Below are 19,326 nucleotides of genomic sequence, written 5' to 3' on the forward strand. Positions count from 1 at the left end.
GTTTAGGATCGTGGCCTCCATAACCAAAGCGCTGGCCCTGGTCAGTGATGCTCTCCCTGTGCAGTGCACAAGTCCCTTTTAATATTGTTCATATTAGAGCAGTCCCTTTAAACGTCGCTTCTGGACGTTCGGGTTAAATCCAAACCCAAGAAAACGTAAAAATTATATAATCTGCTTTCCCCCGCAGGAAAGAAGGAACCTCCGGGAACTGCGCCTGTCGGCCTTTTATCGCGGCGGCGGCGGCGGCAACAGCCGCTAGAGAGCGCGCGAGAGCAGCCTCCTCAGCTGACACTCCGGGCAAGCTGCTAGTCGGCCAGGGCGCGGCGGAGGAAGGCGGGGCTTGAAGGCAGACGCCTGAAGGAGACTTGCCGGCCTTCGTTGTAGCGGCCGCAGCGCCCCAGAGAGCTTGAACCCGGGACGCGGGTGCCGGGTTTGAGCGGCGACCACCAAGCACCCCATGCGCAAGATGCTGGCCGCGCTCTCTCGCCTGCTGCAAGGCCCGGCTGCTCACAGACCGGTGAGTGAGGCGCTGGGAACGGAAGGTCGTGAGGGAAGGGCGGCGGCGGCTTCTCCAGTATTTGGAAGCTTGCCGCCCCCTTCTTTCCCCCCTCCCCACATTGTCTCGAGGCGGGGGTGGGGGCTGCCCTCGATTGCCAGCTGCGAAATGACCGTTATTTCTCTCCCTCCTCCTCTCTCGGCGGGGAGGCCTCGCGAGCCCCTTGGGACCGAGGCCTCGTGGAGAATTCACGCGCGCGTGGGTCAGCTGCAGATTGCACAAAAGCATTTCTCAATGATTGCATTTCAACGAGTGCACCTCCGGAAGCTCCTTGGGCGCCTTTCCCCCCTCCTTTTCTTAATAACCCCCCACTGTGTCCTCCATTGCGGTGCGTGTCGTGCGTCGGGTTATTGTGGGCCCGGCAGTAGAATTCTGCAGCGTGTATCCAGTTTCCTTAGGAGTAGGAGGGCTGAGGGAAAAAAACACCTCCACACAAATCGCAACCAGTGCGCCTCGTTGGTTTCAGGTGAGTTTAAAAAGCCAGGAACACAAATTTTCACTGCCCACTAGTGGCTATGGTCGCTCATTTACCAAAAGCAATGTATTCAGCCTTAACTTTGGAAGTGTATACTCAATTATCACCAAACGAAGCCTCTTCTATTTGTGTCCCGGGCTTTTTAGACTCCTCTACCCATGTACTTTCTGGGACGCGGGTGGCACTGTGGTCTAAACCACGAAGCAAGATGAGCGCTGCAACCCCAGAGTCGTCCGCGACTGGACTTAATGGTCAGGGGTACCTTTACCCATGTACTATCTGAAACCAAAGGGGCACATTGGGAGCCAGATGTGAAATATAGCAGCATTAATTTCAGCTCCCCAACCCCACTAACGTTACCTAAGCTTAGAAGACAGGTGTCTCTGCTCTTCTGTTGCGGGAGGAAGAACCGCATTACAGGACTGCCATAAATCATTCTCTCTCAACTGAAACTGCGTCCTCCTCTCCTACTGTAGCACGTATATAATACTGTACTAGGCTGCACTGCAGGGCTGTTGTAAACTCTCTCTCTCTCTCTCTCTGCTTCAGCCCCACCCACCCACATGCAATAGAAGTCTACATTTGGACAACACTACAGGGGTTACTAAGACTGCTTAAAGCTGGGTCCTTATGAGCTTGGCTTACAAAAGCCACGCTCCACCACAGCCCTTTTCTATCTGCAGTATGGGGGCAAGGAACTGTATTGTTGCGCACCACCCCAATCTCTGAGTCATGTGAGATTCCAGGGGTTCCAGGCTCTTACCCATGAGAGATAGCAGAGACTGATATATATTTATGATAGATTGTTTATTTACACATATATACATCCTAAGCCTATGATGGAGGAGTTGACAGCATTAACACCCCAAGAAGGTCTTTTTTCTCCCATAGCCACAGCCTTGAAATCAAGCATGTCTGTCTCTCTCAAAGGTTTCAGCCTGCTTCTTCCCTCAACTTCTAGCTTGCACACTCACACCCACAACTCAGTTCTGGCTTTTGTCTTTTTCTAGCGCACTACCAGCGAATTGAGGGAAATGGATACACTGGTGCTTAATTCCAGCTACTGTACGTTAAAATCTTGGATTTCTCCATTGATTTATATGAGGACATAATAGACAGCTAAGGATTTATTTACTGACCTTATTGCTGCATGGCATTATGTGCTCTAACCAATGCTCAGTTTGCCTCAGAGTATAATTTATCTCTCTAATACAGTACTCTTGCTGTCATCCAGCCTGCTGTAATGCCCACGGCTCACTAGAATGCCAGGCAATATTGTGGGCTACTGGATAGGGCACTCAGGTGTGCTCTTATCCCAGCCCTTCTCTTGTCATTCCACAGTGAGATGAGAGCCTCAACAGGATCACCTACTCTATCCATTAGGAAGTCCCCATAAGCATTCAGGAATCTTATCAGTATCCATAAGCCTCTGTGGGCTTAGTCATTCCCCCACCATTGCAATGGAAAATAGCTCCTCTGACACACCCACACGCATTTTCAGACCACCCCTCACCCCACTTGAGACAAAAATCAAGTCAAGGGTATGTCCTGCTGTGCATGTCAAGCTGGTAACAAGCTGATACAGTCCCTGGAAGGCATGAAATCTGAACTGGTCCCAGACTATCCTCAGCATGGATGTTGAAGTCAATCAGGATCATGGTTTGCTCAAGACTACCTTGGTCAGGGAGGCTTTCCTTTTCTATCTCAGTTCCTTTACAATTCACTGTAAACCTCTACCTACTTAGCTAGGAGCAAGTGCCATTGAAGTTTCTGAGTAAGCATGTACGTAATATTTACCATATAATTCACTTTCCCCACCCATAATACAGAAGACAAGATAATCTAATTACTGTAGTTGTGAGCTTTGGCATACCAAAATGTACCAATCAGGCCAATAATTGCACTTACTGATGTGCAATTTGCACATGTAACACAATGAGAATAGGTACTCAAATAGTGCTCAACATTTTTATACATGTGCAATCTGGGTGGGTTTTCTTTACTGCCAGAAGTTTACAGTGGGGTTCTGCTTTGAATAATGCACACTCTAGATGTCAGTTTTATACTTGGCAACAAGTTTTAAACTATGTAAAGGAATTTTCCCTTAGATTGCTTTATCTTCTAGCAGCCCAACATGTGGAAGCTTTGGCCTATAAAGGATACAGTACTTCACACATCATGACTTACTTGGCACAAGATGCATTTCTGTGTTGTTGTTTGCTTGTAATGTAGATGATCACAAAGATCATCTACATTACAGTATACATTACATTATACATTATACATTACAGTATTGCAGAGGTGTTGTATGCAGTTACTATATAAGAGACACCTCTTATTGCTTTAGAAGTATTGGCCTTTATTCTGTTGGACTGACATACTACAAAATTAGATTAACATTTTCAAGTCTGTTTTTCAATCTGTTTCACATAGAGAAGATTCCACTGCTGAATAAAAGTAAATAGGCCTAATTAAAAAGAAGAATTAAAATTTGATGCTCCTAATTTGTTCATGGGGAATATTTTCCCCAAGATTTGTGATAGCATCTGACATAATTTTCTGTTTTGTTTCCCCACCCACCCCAATTCTGCTGCTCTAGGGAGCTGTTAGTGAGGTAAGACCCACACGATTATATTAATTGTATGTTCTTTCTGCATTTTAAATGGCAATACATAATTTGATAAAGAAAAAAAAGTTCTGCCTGTCATTCTGACCGGTTTTCTTTTTGTGTTCAGATGCAACACTAATCCAAGAAGCATTGTTTATCTGTAAGCAGCTTATACACTTACAAATATATTTACATATCTCTATATGATGCTGTTGGGCTTCCTACTGCAATCAGTCCAGCCAGTGTGACCCGTGGTTAGGAATGGTGGGAGCTGTTGTCAAAGCAACCTCTGGAGGGCCACAGATTCTTATCCCTGTAATAAAGTTTTTTTTACTGCATCTCCATATTATTAATTCTTTGGAGAGGACAGTGGTGGAGTGGGGAAAAAGATAAACAACCTACATTTAATGTAGGAAGTATTAACTTGATATGGCATTTCTGTTACCCACTTTTAGATAAAAATCAGTGATGATTTTTTCTTAATTATTCTTTAACTGTTTTTCTTTCAACATTAGGCTATTGTGAAGTGTGTTATAACTTTATACCATCCTGGAATGAATGGTGGTTAAGAACTGCAATAATACTAGTTATGTTCTGGTGCATGCAGCGCGAGCATTTCCTCTTCTGAGTAGGGACAAACCATAAAGCATAGTTTCAAACCAGCACTTATTACTCTCTGCAAGTCAAAATCAAAAAGCAAGATTTCTTTTTGACTTAGGAGAAATAAATCATGAATGCTAGTTTGGACATAATGCTATGCCATCTGGACACTGCCTCACATTGCATAAATGTCACTTTATATTTTAAAAAATAAAGTTCTTTCCCCACCACAGAGGAAAACCTTAAGAATGGCTACCATGGAAACTAATCAGGGATTGTTAAAATATACACCCAAATAAGCAATCCTGTAGATATTAAATATTTCTGGTTAGCGTGTTGAAAAAGGTCCTAGACTTCATGAAATCACAAAGCAATAATTTTTTTCTCACTCTACACGAGGTGTTGTAACCTCACTTAAATTCCTCATAATGGTTCCTGTAGTCATATGTTCTTCTGTCATTTAGTTATGCCTCTGCAACAGGGGTGGCTAAACTGCGGCCTTCCATATGTTATTGAGATTCCCAGTTCCCATGAGCCAGCATGGGCAATCAGTGAGGTTAGGAATAATAGTCCAGTAGTATCTAGAGGGCTGCATGCTAGTGACCCCTGCTGTACAACTGATTATAATTTTTTTTTTTTGACTCCCTGCCTATCCTGCGTGGACATTACATGGCATGAGGATCACTGTCAATCATTGTTTGCATTTATATGTTGTAACACAGCTATAATGGGTGGGAACATTGGTGATAATATTTATTGCATAGTTCCCTAAATTCTGTACAATATTTAAAGAAGGGAAGAATTGTACAGTGGTACCTCGACTTACGAATGCCTTGACTTCTGAAGGTTTCGACTTCTGAAGTCTGCTAATCCGGAAGTATTTTCGCCGTCCACGCGTTCTGCACATGCACAAAGCGCAAAATCGTGCTTTGCGCATGCACAAAATGGACACTTCGACTTATGGAGGATTCGACTTCTGAAGAGCGTGCGGAACAGATCGCCTTCATAAGTCAAGGTACCACTGTATTACCTATTCTAGCGTGTCCAGCTTTGCTCCTTAATTCTTCTTTCTTTCCGTACCAATTATGCAAATAGAACAGTGACACTTGCTGCTATAATATACCTAGTAAACAGTGCTTCTTTGCTGCTATGATATGCCTCTCCTATTTCAATTTCCCCCAGGCCGCTGGATTTTCCTAGTCCAATTTTTCCTCTGTGTCTATCCTCGTGCTTTTTCTATTCATCTTTGATTCCTTGTGACGAGTTCTTCCTTTAATTTTGAATTGTGGTTAATTTAGTATTGTATTTAGACCTTTGAACAGAAATCTGAGCGAAATCTATATACAGTGGTGCCTCACTTAACGAATGCCCTGCTTAACGAAATTTCCGCTTAACGAAAGGATTTTTCGAGCAGAGGTTGCCTCGCTAAACGAATGCGTTTTACGAAAAATTCGTCTAGCGAATCGCGGTTTCCCATAGGAATGCATTGAAATTCAATTAATGCGTTCCTATGGGCAAAAAAAAAGTTCAATTTTTTTAATGCATTCCTATGGGATTCGCTAGACGGATTTTTCGCTATAAGAAAAGACCCGTGGAACGAATTAATTTCGTCTAGCGAGGCACCACTGTATATATAAAATGTAAACTGTCCATGTCTGTTAGTATCCACGTTTCACCAAAACCGCTTGACTGATTGCGCTCAAATTTTGACACAATGCCGCATGCCCATACCGTTTTCAAAGACAGAGCAAGCCCATACCGTTTTCAAAGACAGATGTCACACCTGTGCCACGTAAAACCTCAGAACCCCTGTGTTTCAAAACACACCATTCAGACGAAAATGCATTCTGGGAAAAGAACCAGGTTGCAAACCAGCGTCCTCTGGCGGTGGCTACACTGGTACTATACCTATAGAACCTTCCCTCTCAACAGCACCTCAGCTGCCATTTACATACGAGGCCGAAGCCTTTACAGACTAGGCCGAATGGAGGTACTGACTCGCCTGGGTGGGGGTTGGGGGCAGAGGGTGGGGCCAGTCACAGGGATGACCCAGGGGGTAGAGGGAAGAGGGGGCGTGATATGTCATGGGACAGGACAGGTTGGGGGGAATCACAGGGAAAACCCGGGAGTGGGGTGGGGAGGGGGCGGGATACGTCATGGATCGACACAGGGTGGTAGCAGTCACAGGGATTAGCCATGGTAACGCGTGGCAGGGCCAGCTAGTGTGGTATATAAACGAACCGACTATGACTATGACCTAATATACAATAAATACTTACTGCAACCTAAATAGTGCAGTCGCCTGCAGATTGAATTCCCTAAACATGCACTTAAAGCACAAAAGCCAACACATTTAATTATTTACCCTTAATTTATTTGTGACATGTTTATTTCTCCCTTTATGGAGGTCTAGTTAGCTTACCATATGTTGTTTTTTCCACCCTCCCATGTGAATCTCACCAAAAGGTTAGGCTGACTGATGGAGACTAGTCCAAGATTACCCAGGGCACTTTATGGCTGAGTGGAAATTTAAATCCAGGTTTCCCCAGTTTTGGTCCAGCACTCACAACTACACCACCAGTACTCTCACACAACACCAGATGGGGTTTATTAATAAATTACCTATGTTGAGTACGCATCTTATCATATGATAACCAGTGTAATTGGTTTAGTGACCTGTTCTTTCTACTCAGCTCCAGCACCATATACAGCAGGGGTGACTAACCCCTGGAGGGTTCTTTTGTGGACCCAGTTTGTCTTTAATGAGTCTGCTTTTATGAGTGTGCGCTGTGATGCCAAAGGGTTTTTTTGTGGCTGTCCAAGGCCCCCAATTTGTTCATTTTAAAAGAAAGATTACTTAAATATAAATAAAGGGTTTGTTTTTTTACATTTTTAAATTAACAGTACCTACAAGTACCCACTATGTGCCAAAAGGATCCATCAAAATTCATCTTTTATTATTTGTCTTTTAAAATTAAATTTGCCGTGCCCACTTTGACATGTAGGCTCTGAAGGGTTGACTATGAGTCAATGCTGCCCTTGTCCTGAAAAAGATTTGCTGTCCTTGCTATTCTACTTTTCTCCCTTAACCATAAGTCCTCACTCTTTCCTGCTCATCTCTTTAAAAAGCTCAGGCGGGGGGTGTGACTTACTCCTTTCACAATGTGTTGCACAGGATGCTATTCTCTCTTCTGCCAGATTTTTATTTTAATCTGAGCACTGAAACACTGGCACTTGATCAGTTTTAAACATCAGTTTTAAAATGATCTAGCATAATGGATGTGAAATTTGGGGCAGAGCGTGGATCAGGCGAAGAATGCATTCTTTGTTGGAAAAGGATCAAAGAGGTTGGACTTTTACCCTGCTTGCTCTGAACTGGTGACTTTTGCATCATGGCCAGCAGATCATATGGAGTTGGTGCACCTGTGTCCATGTGTGGAGTGAGGTCACAAAGCATTGCTGCCAAGTCCGGGTCGTAAAGATCCGGGATCGGCAGCGCGCGCATGACCGGAAGTTGCGTGACGCAACTTCCGGTGGCGCTTCGCCCTTCTATGGGCATCAGAAAATGGCGGTGCCAGCGCCGGAAGTCGCTTCCGCGCATGACCGGAAACACGTAAAAGCGACTTCCAGCGCTGCCATTTTCTGATGTCCATAGAAGGGCGAAGCGCCACCGGAAGTCGCGTCACGCAACTTCCGGTCATGCGCGGAAGCGACTTCCGGCGCTTTTCTGGTGCCCATAGAAGGGCAAAGCGGCACCAGAAAAATGGCCACCGGGAAGAAGCGAATTAAAGGGAGAATGCCGGGATTTATCACCAAACGGGAGACCGCCGGGAAACAGTAAGAAAAAAGGGGTTTTCCCGGCGGATACGGGATACTTGGCAGCTATGTCACAGAGCAGCTTCTTTGAACCTTAGCTTGTTCAATGGTTGTAAGCATACATGTTTAAACTTTTATATATGGTTTTAAAAATGTGACAAGATCATACAGGATGATACTTATTACTTTGCGTGTAGAAACATTGTTTCTGGAGCATACATTGCAGTCTGCAATCATGTCAAATGTGTTGTCAAATGAAATCAAATTTTATTAAACGGTCACAGACCAATTCAGCAGAGCATAACATAGAAAGATACAGGGGACAATTTCAATGCAAATAAAACAACAGCAATGCTTTAAAATTGTTGTATGTTGAAGTTGGAATCTTCTTTATCTTGTGAAGGCGTGAACATCTTTAAAAAACAAGTGTTTTAAACTAACAGCCATCTTTTTATTATCTTTAAAAGGTTGCCCGTGTAGTTGTTGCATCTCGTAATTATGCAGATTTTGCAAGTGAGGCTACATTTGAAATTAAGGTAAGCATCTTGATTACTTTTAAAAATGCTAATGTATATAGTGTTTCTTACATAATTTATAAGAATTATTATCCTACTTGACTCCGCTGTTACAGCAGATGAATCTCAAGGGGTGCCAGAGCACTATCTAGTTGTGTCATGTTTCAGTTAGTAAGACTGGGGTGTGTGGACAAGGTGCTTGGATCGTTCAGGGTGACCACTTACACCAGGCACCCCCAAACTGCGGCCCTCCAGATGTTTTGGCCTACAAGTCCCATGATCCCTAGCTAACAGGACCAGTGGTCAGGGAAGATGGGAATTGTAGTCCAAAACATCTGGAGGGCCAAAGTTTGGGGGTGCCTGACTTACACTCTGGACGCTTGCCTCTCATGGCTGATAAAAACTAGCAGGGAAGGGACATTTTGCTGGGCTAAGGAGGTGCTTAATGCCTCCTTGTGAGAGGAGGTGGTCCCTGCCTGCTTGAAGAAGGCATTGGTAAAAGAAACCCTCCCTGGAATTGGAAAATCTAAGTTACTACCAGCCAATTGTTAATATCATGTTAATGGGCATGATTCTTGAGTGGGTGGTTGCGGACTGGATTCAAATGCTCTTGAGGAAAAAGAAAACTTATTTTCTAGATAAGTTTCATTATCTAGATAAGTTCCATTTCAATCAGGGTTTAGGCCCAGTTTTGGCACAGAAACTGCTATGGTAAATGTATAATGACTTCTGGTGGGAGAGAAACAGGGGAGGTGTGGCCATGTTAATTCTCCTTGATTTCTCAGTGGCTTTCGATGCCATCAGCCATGGTATTCTTCTGAACAGCTGTGTGAGTTGGGGGTGGGTGGCACTGTTTTGCAGTTGTTCTGGTCCTACTTGGATGGTAGTTTCCAGAGGGTGATGCTTGGAGAGTGTTCGTCAGCACCATGGAGCTTTCATTGTGGGGTTCCTCAGGATTTGATTTTATCTCCTATGCTGCTTAACATCTACATGAAACTGCTTAGTGGAGTTATCCAGAGGTTTGGAGTACTGTGTCAGCAATATGCCGATAGCACATAGCTCTACTTCTCCTTTACATCTACAGGTGTGGCAGTGGATGTGCTGGACCTTTGTCTTGCCTCAGTAATGGACTGGATGAGAGCACTCAAAATGAAGCCCAATCCAGATAAGACTGAGGCACTGTTAGTGTGCAGTTCCCTAGAATGGATGAATGGGAGGTTGCCTGCTCTTGACGGGGTTACATTCCCTCTGAAGGAGCAAGTACATAGCTTGGGAGTACCTCTATATCCTGGTGGCCTAGCTGCACCTCTCTCTGGAAAGGGATAGCCTTACTGTTGTCTATGCTCTGGTAACCTCTAGATAGGTGCTACACATACATAGGGCTGCCTCTGAAGACAGTTTGGAAACTTCAGCTGGTGCAGAATTCGGCAGCCAGGTTACTCACTGGGACAAGAAGATTTGAGCATATTACACCGATCCTAGCACGACTGCACTAGCTGCCAGTTAGTTTCTGAGCCCAATTCAAAGTGCTGGTTTTCATCTCTAAAACCTTAAATGTCTCTGGACAACAATACATCAAGGACTACATCTCTCATATGAACCTACCTGGACCCTCAGATCATCATCTGAGGCCCTTCTTTGTGTGCTTCCTCTGTGAGAGGTCCGGAGGATGTGGTAACATGAGAACAGGCCTTTTCTGCAGTAGCTCCCTGTTTGTGGAATGCTCTGCCCAGGGAGATTTGGCTGGTATCTTCATTATCCACCTTTAGGTGCCAGGTGCTCTTCAACCAGGCATTGGGCTGATTAACATCCTATACCCCTTTAAATGTGTTTGTGGGACGAGGTGTGGGGAGGAAGGTTTATTGGTTTGTAGTTTTTTGTTCTTGTTCTTGTTTTTATCATGTATGTTTTGTTTTTATATTGTGAACTGCCCTGAGAGCTACAAATTAAATAAATAAATAATTTTTATGTAAGGCTACTTATAACACTCAAAGCAGTTTATAGGAAATAAGTTTGCTTTTTCACAATATCATGACAAAATACAGTCAAATAAAATCAAATCATATTACTGTGCTATACAAGTATTGTCTTTCACACTGAAATAGCCTTAGATTTTTAAACATTTTTTTTTAAAAAAAGCATGTCCTCCCTGATTTTCTTATACTGTAAATATTCATATAAATCATAGATCACCAATATTTTTAGACTCATGGACACATTTTGATTTTAGAGTGAGTGCTATAGACACCCCTCTCCTTTCCCCAGCAGTCAGATACACACACATACACATACAAAGAAAAAATTGCACGCATTTACACTTCATCTTTCCAGGGGATCTGTGTAAAAGTTAGATCCAGGATAATTAATCTGAGGTCTGAAAAGCGCATAAAGCTGATAGAGGAAATGAAAAAGTATATCACTCTTCCAGCTTCCTGCTTCAGCTCTGTATACTTTTCAAAGGAGCAAAAGTTAACCAATCTCATTGGATGCCAAGGAAAGACCTCAAAGGCATCATGGTGCCCACAGGATCAATACCTATTTTTATAGCACATATTTTAATTACATCTAAAGCAAGTAGTTATTGCCATACTTTGCCAATTCAAAAAAATAATTACATATTTTGTAAGGAAATAGTTTCTGTGGTGTACCCTGTTTATCAGTTTGTTGGATGATACTCAGTTCTGTCCCGTATCAGCAAGATTTCCCTTGGTTTATCCACCTATTCCACCTCCTGCATATGTTTATAAATCTCTGTCGTGTCCCCCATTAAGTCTCCTGCTCCCCTGAGCTGAAGAGACCCAAATATTTTGCCCTTTCCTTGAAGGTACTCTAATCCTGAAAAAGTTTAGGATTGCCCTGCTTATCAAGCATCTTAGAGATTTTGAGGTCCTAGCCAATGAAGTTACTAGCTTTTACCATGGTGGTTCCAGAGCACCTACCAACTATAATGTCTTTATTCTCTGTGATACTTCAGTACTAGAGCCTTGGCCACATGGGCACAGTAGGCAAAGGCAGGGAAAATATGGAATAGTATTGGCTAAGAAAGTGTTACACTGATTTTCTTCAGGACTAGTCTGCAACCAGTAAGATTAAATAATCATTTTGGTATGAAAAAACCCTGACATTTTTATCTTATTTCCCCCAGAAACATGATCTCCATCGCTTGGAGGAAGGACCACCCACCACAGCTGTTATGACTCGAGAGCAGGGTCTGCAATATTACAAAACTATGCAGACTATTCGACGCATGGAATTGAAAGCAGACCAGTTGTATAAACAGAAGATTATTCGAGGCTTTTGTCATTTATATGATGGTCAGGTATGTGCCTGAGATAAGAGACTTTATACTCAAGACTTCTAGGTTTTTGCCGTCTTCATTTTAATGAAGGCTTTTATAGGGCAGGGTGTGCATGAAGAAATTGCATTTCTCCGCTCTCCCATACAGAGAATTAAAAAGTACTTACAAAAACAGAGAATGAAGATGTCTAGCCCTTCCATCAAGGCAGCTGCATTTGTAGTTCCTCCCATGCTAGTACTTTGTAGATCCTCACAGAGTATTGATGAAGCTTCTTTCAAAAGAATTCCAGCAATTGTAGCCCTGTCAAATTACACCTACTTCTGAAAGAATTAGACCAGATCACATTGTGACCCAGCTGTAGGTGAGCCTGTGGCCCTCCAGATGTGACTGTACAATCTTTGACCATTGGTCTTTCTGGCTTGAACTGATGGGAGTTGGACTAAAACAAAACCTGAAAGGCCATGGGTTTTCCACAGAGCTATAGTTTTTCTTTCTGGTGTTTTCTTGCTCTGCTTTTGTACCTCTACAGAGGACCAGATATTAGCACTAAATAGATTAAATAACTGGCTGAACTGGGTAAGCATATGTCCATTCTCCTGAATTGTATTGCTTTTGACCATAAACATAGCAGATGTAATTAGGAATAGTACAAAACTAAATTGCAAATTGACCAGCTTGCTGTTTTAAGAGTAGTATATACCAAACTCTTCTCCATCTGTTGGAACTAAAGTTAGAACTAAAGTTAGAACTAAAGTAGCTGAATAAGATTGTCTTCCATAAACATGGTTTTAACAATGAGTCCATAAGTGACTCTGGAGGCCAATTCTGGACCCACACGTCCTTCCACAGTGGGGACATTGGTTCCCAGGCAGGAGTTGATCACGGTAATCTGTGTATTACAGCTATATTAGGTAGTTTGTTCATAGCAATAGTAATGAGCAAAGGAACATCTGCTGTTCTTTGAAAGATATACACCTGCCATATTATATGGAAATCCAGTTTCTAGGAAGAGCCTCTGCACACACACACACACCTCCCCGAGAAGGGCCAGGTAGGATAGGAACTGGTTGAGCCCTGCCAATGATGCTCCCCTAGTCTTTCTCAAGGGAAGGCCTCCAAGCAGTGGTATCCAACCCCCACCCAGCTTTCCTGCTCTGGTGGAAATATTTCCTGGACAGTTTTTCATAATATCATGCACACACACACTTAAATATCACTATTTTCATATTCTCCACTAAAACCTGAAGATCTTTCATTGCCAGCATTTGACTATGGCATCATGTGACATATTATGCATATGTTGTTGTGACAGTAATCTTCCCTAGGTAGTCTTCATTTCTATTTCTTCAGTTCCTGAACTGTGGTGGAGCTGCAGATACAAAGTTGGTATACTATTCTTCATTTTATTTCTTACCTGTGGACAATGGCACATTGCACACTGTTTTCAGGCATGTTTTCTTTACCACAGGAAGCTTGCTGTGTTGGAATTGAGGCTGCCGTAAATCTAACAGATCACCTGATTACTGCCTACCGGGCTCATGGCTTTACATACACTCGTGGTGCTTCAGTTCGAGAAATCCTTGCTGAACTCACAGGTTTGTGTTCAGTGAAATGATATGTAAACAGAGAAAGGAAGGGGATTGTGTAGCATGTATAGTGGATAGATGGGAGGGGGTTTAGGTTCAATTATTATCTCAACAATGAAACCTTAGTAGGACTTTGCTGAATTGCAACACACACATTCTACTCTTCCTCCAAGGAGCAATAGGCTGGTTCATATGTGCATGTACAGGTTTTGTTTCTTTACACTTGATTCAAATTCATCAGTGGACTAAATTATTGTGCTGGGATGCCTACCATAAGTTAGCATGTGCTGTAAATGTCGCGCCCCCCCCTTAAGAACATGAGTTTTGATGAAACACTATTATTCTGAAATCATCTTAAAATCCATCCAATTAATGAGTGTGAGGTCTGGGGGGGAGGGGGGAGAGGGCTTCATCCTATTCTTATTGACTTAGTAGACACCAGATCACATGGTAAATATCCATTTTTAATCATTTCAGGTCGGGTAGGTGGGTGCGCTAAAGGCAAAGGAGGTTCAATGCATATGTATGCCAAAAACTTCTATGGTGGTAACGGTATTGTTGGAGCCCAGGTAAGGCTCACCGATAAAAACAATATTTTTCTTTATGTTGCTTTTATGTTGCTTTTAATCTGGGCCATAACCTAATTCATATATAGTTAGGTGTGCTAGCCCAGTGACTTAGATGGACTTAAATATGTCCAGTTTATGCTGGATGCCCAGTTCTGGCTCTAGTATTTCTTCCATGTAAATCTAACACAGCCCAAATTTCATCCATTCCTGGAGAGAACTAATTAGCTAGGCTCATTTCAGTTTGGCATCTGGCCTGAGCTAGAAACTAAAAAGGGCTTGGTAGTCTTGATGGATGATTTTCAGTGGGAGAAAGTCAGATGAATGTAACCCTGTTACTGGAATCATAGTGTTTCTGTTCTCAAGTGCTATCTTATCATAGTTCATTATTGTTGGCTGCTGGTTATCTTTGTTTGTTTTGACTACCTTTGCATGTTGCAATTCATTATAGGTTCCTTTGGGAGCTGGCATTGCTTTAGCATGCAAGTACTTCGGCAAAGATGAGGTTTGCCTGACATTGTATGGTGATGGTGCTGCCAATCAGGTAAGCGTCAAGCTTTACTTTGTAGTTATAAGTTAATTAGAGTCACATAAGCGGAAAGGAGATGTAAATGCTATGGAACATGCATGATAAGTCCAGTTTTGTGCAAAGTGAAATGAAACTGCCCAAGTTGTTCTCCCTGCGATCGGGGGGGGGGGGGGGGGAGTAGCACAGAAGCCCAAGGCTCACCAGTTCGTTCGAGCTTGTACATATAGTATGGTCTAGTGAACATAGCCACTGTATGTGTAATTCAAGTTTGATGGCTACATGAGAGAACTGAAAGTGCACCAAACCTTTTATTCTTCTAGGGCCAGATATTTGAAACGTATAACATGGCAGCCTTGTGGAAGTTGCCATGTATTTTTGTCTGCGAGAACAACAGATATGGAATGGGTACTTCCGTAGAGAGAGCTGCAGCCAGTACAGACTACTATAAGAGGGGAGACTATATTCCTGGGATTAGGGTAAGAACATTTTTAATAGCAATGTGAAAGTTATACTATGTCCATTCAAGTAAGTTTAACTTTATTCTTAAATGTAATTGGCTTTTTTTTAATCAACAGGTGGATGGCATGGATGTTCTTGCTGTAAGGGAAGCAACAAAATTTGCTGCTGACCACTGCAGATCAGGAAAAGTAAGTTATACTTTGTGTATAACTTTGTGTATAAGTTATACTTTGTGGTGGGCCTCTCCTGCTTTACAAATTATGTAAGTATAGCTGAGGTTTTCAAGTTGGAAATATTACTCTTCGATTTCACAAAATGTATACGCAAAACACAAGGTTTAGAAGGTTATCCATAATTACCTTGTGAACCTTAAAGCAAGCTTCCAAAAAAACCCCCAGTGTTTATTGGGTTGATAATGGAATAGGAAATAGCGTTTCAGTCTGTGGCCCTCTGAAGCAAGTTGATCTTAAACAGCAGCCCTAAAATGCATGCACACAACTGATTGAGATTAGTTGTCATTACCTCTTATCAGCAATTTCTTGTCACTATTTAAAAGTTATTAACACCTCTGAATTTTAATTTTGTCAGGGTCCTATTGTGATGGAGCTACAGACATATCGTTATCATGGACATAGCATGAGTGATCCTGGAGTCAGGTATTTCTCTCTGCATTACAAACGGTTCCTCTCTAGATTGTATGGGGGGGGGGGAAATAGCTGTATGTTCAAATGTCCCCTCATTTTCTGTCTGTCTATATCATCTACATTTTCTGTTAGTAGATCAGTAGTCTCCTCTTATCTCCCTATTGTTGGCTTTTAAACAAATTTCAAGGGTATTTTGGCCCTTTGTGGCTAGTTTTATTATTTGTTCAAAGCAATAACTGAAGAATAACCAACTGTACAGGTAATAAAAATCATTATCTCCTTTTGAGAGGAAGTGTAAGCTTTGGGCTCATACCCTTCCGCTTTTGAATAGCTATAGCCTGCAAACCATGTATTTTGGTGTGTGTCTTTTCACAATGGCAAGCTTTGCTTCTGGTTTAGGATCCTAGTTTTTGTGTAAACTGGTTTGTTCCTGTGCAAGAGGTTGCACAAAGGGAAAAAGAAGATGGAGCATATAAGCCCTCAACTTGTGCCTGGTCATACTAATAATAGCAAACTATGATTTGCTCTTACATCTGAATACAACCATTCTAAAAATAATGACAGTACCCAAATTTTATGAGGCAAATGTGAAAAATACCTGAGAAACTTGTTTCCATTATCTTACTTTTATTTTTGTGTGCTTCATTATGGTTAACAGCTACCTACAGGAACATAGATATCTGGCTAACACTGAGGCAGGGCATGTGTCCCATCTAGCTCCATAGTGGCTGCACTGGCTGGCAGCACCTCCCCAGATTTTTAGGTGCGTGTCTCCCAGCTCTACAGCTATGCTGGGTAGTGAACCTGTGACCTTGTGCATGTAGATGTGCTACCATTCAGTTATAGCGGTAAAGGTAAAGGGACCCCTGACCATTAGGTCCAGTCATGACCGACTCTGGGGTTGCGGCGCTCATCTCGCATTATTGGGCGAGGGAGCCGGCGTACAGCTTCCAGGTCATGTGGCCAGCATGACAAAGCCGCTTCTGGCGAACCAGAGCAGCGCGCAGAAACACCGTTTACCTTCCCATTGTAGCGGTACCTATTTATCTACTTGCACTTTGACACGCTTTCGAAATGCTAGGTTGGCAGGAGCAGGGACCGAACAACAGGAGCTCACCCCGTCGCGGGGATTCGAACTGCCGACCTAATCGGCAAGCCCTAGGCTCTGTGGTTTAACCCTAAAGGGGACCTAAAAAACTAAAACTGCAAGCTGGTATGATATGTAGGTAAATAACTGGCTGCTAGGTTTTAATTAAGCATATGCTTAATTTTGTTCTATTCCTAATCACATCTGCTATGCCCCTTTCCCTTTTTTGTATTGATTTTAACCATAGGACTTCACAGTATGTTTGAACAAAACTCTTTAACTCAACTTTATAAATATAAATGCATGTTATAAAATAGTACATAGAAAATATATCTAAGAGTAGCAGTACATAAGGACTGTTTGTTTAATTGATATAGTGTGATTTTAAAACAGTTTGCCATGAAATGAAATTTGCTTAAATTCTCTCATGAGTACCAAGTACTCATTGAAAGAGGAGCTGCTTCCTCTCCCTCCCTCCCTCCCCCACAATCAGGAGGGAGAGCTGGTGGTCCTACCATTTGTGTATCATGTGTGACACTCAGTGCTAAGGAGAACTATCTGCTGTTAGTGGAGCCCTGCCCAGAGCTGTGATGCAGAGGTACAAGGAGTATGTTCTTTGAAGGTTGATAGTTGTTACTCTAACTAAAAATCAATACAGTATTTGATTTTTAGAGTGAAATGTGCATTTAAATTTGAATTCTGGAAAAAAGTATACTGAAACAATAATATATTGTTGAAATGCTTAGGCTACTACATGCAACCAGCTCATATGCCTATTTTACCTTGTGGCTTACTCCCCTCACTAAAGAAATATTGCCAAGAGGATCAGTCTGCTTTGGTGATTAGCAGATGTAAAAACTGCTCCTGAAAGCCCTCCTCTGTTACTTGTCATGCTTGTTAGAGAATACCTGACTTGCCTCAGTATACTGTTGCAATAAGAATACCAGTGCTTGGCAGAAACAGTTATTGCAAACAGTTCAGCAGTCTCTTATATTGTCTCGTCTTTTTTACAGTTACCGAACCAGGGAAGAAATTCAAGAAGTGAGAAGCAAAAGTGATCCCATTACACTTCTGAAGGACAGAATGGTGAACAACAACTTGGCTAGTGTGGAAGAGCTAAAGGTAATAAGCCTTCATTTCAAATTTGATGAAAATCATTTTACAAAAGTAGATCAATAGGAAGTCGTCACCTCAAATCAGTTACAGCAAGTCAGAATTACTTTAAATCTATTTGGGTATAGGATATTTCCGGTGGGGCAGTGTTTACCGAAGGGTACATGGCAGAATTTTTAATTTTACCTAATCATTGTTCTTTTAGCTATAGAAAACAATTTAAAGATTAAATAGTTTTATTGAAACTACCAAATTATCTTCAACTGAGAAGGGATATATGATTATTGTAAATTTGGGAAACCCTGCTATTTTGGTATAGGGGCCTATATTGCCTAGTGAAACATGGCAGTTTCCTCAGGGAACAACATTTGCACAGCCATTGGCTTCTCATATTTATAACCTGACTTTCTGAGGAGTCCTGGTATATGGTATATGTCACAGTTGGTCCTTCCATCGACCCTGCTGGTTTAGGTTGAGGAAAATTTTGAATTGGGATTCTGCTAGTCATTATAGCTGAAATCATTTGCTGCAGGAACAGGGTTAGTGGATTTGATAGGAGAGTCCCAGGTTTGTTGCCAAAGTGGAAATAGTGATGAGCATGATTGGTCATACATCTCTCTCAGTGTGGGAGAAGTCTTCTGCACTGGAGTGAAGCAGCTGTTACACACCTTCATCTAATCTATAGCTTATGAAAACATGCCATGTCCTGCCACAGTTGGCAGCTTGCAAGTTATTCTAGTAGGTTGCTGGCTAGTTGTTCAAATATAAAAAGGTAAAATGTTCCATGTGCTGCATACATATGAGGACTGCTTATCAGGATTTCATCTTAGGGAAGGCATAAACTCTTAACAGCAACTGTGGCTTAAATGTTTCCAGATTTACTTTCAACCCCAACATGTACTACAGAGGTAAATAGTACTCTCAGGAGTCTTTTGTTTCCATTGACAAATTTTTCCCTTCTCATACAGGAAATAGATGTGGAAGTAAGAAAAGAGATTGAAGACGCAGCACAGTTTGCCACAACTGATCCTGAACCACCTCTGGAAGAACTAGGCAATCATATCTACTATAAGGAGCCACCCTTTGAGGTGCGTGGCCCAAATCAGTGGATTAGATATAAATCTGTGAGCTAAGTGAATTGTTACTCCAGCAACCAGCTAAATTAATGTATTTTATACTGGGCTTTAATTCTTTTATCTGCTCTAAGAAATAAGAGCAAAACTATTTCTCATTATATGGGGAAAATTCATTTGGCAGCAAAGTAGCCATTGTATGAGACACAGAATTATATAGTGTGGAATTCTAAAAAACAGCTGCTCAGAAAAGGACAATAAGCACTGTTTATTTATTTATATATAAGCTTCATCATGTTCTGGATTGCTGTATTTATGAAAGTTATTTAGCTGAAACCTCTTACGTACAGTAAAAAAAAGGCATATTAAAACTTCCTGAGCAGATCTTTCCCATTAGCTTT

At 42.1% G+C, this 19,326-nt stretch overlaps 1 protein-coding gene across 4 annotated transcripts; it reads left to right on the forward strand.

Moving 5' to 3' along the window:
- The first annotated feature begins 316 nt into the window (after positions 1-316).
- PDHA1 (pyruvate dehydrogenase E1 subunit alpha 1) lies at positions 317-19,309 on the forward strand. 4 transcript variants are annotated; one of them, XM_035116518.2, is made up of 12 exons: positions 317-517; positions 3,631-3,645; positions 8,523-8,591; positions 11,716-11,889; positions 13,337-13,463; positions 13,932-14,023; positions 14,472-14,564; positions 14,870-15,025; positions 15,125-15,196; positions 15,597-15,664; positions 17,753-17,861; positions 18,821-19,309. In XM_035116518.2, the coding sequence occupies exons 1-12, from the start codon at positions 458-460 to the stop codon at positions 18,983-18,985; spliced, it is 1,200 nt and encodes a 399-aa protein (XP_034972409.1). In that variant the 5' UTR covers positions 317-457; the 3' UTR covers positions 18,986-19,309. The 4 variants fall into 4 exon arrangements, with proteins under 4 accessions (XP_034972409.1, XP_034972410.1, XP_034972413.1 ...); XM_035116522.2 differs by lacking the exon at positions 317-517 and adding an exon at positions 873-1,022; XM_060273516.1 differs by lacking the exon at positions 317-517 and adding an exon at positions 2,078-2,096.
- Positions 19,310-19,326: the final 17 nt, after the last annotated feature.

Source organism: Zootoca vivipara, chromosome 4 (genome assembly GCF_963506605.1).
Source record: "Zootoca vivipara chromosome 4, rZooViv1.1, whole genome shotgun sequence".
Taxonomy (NCBI): domain Eukaryota; kingdom Metazoa; phylum Chordata; class Lepidosauria; order Squamata; family Lacertidae; genus Zootoca; species Zootoca vivipara.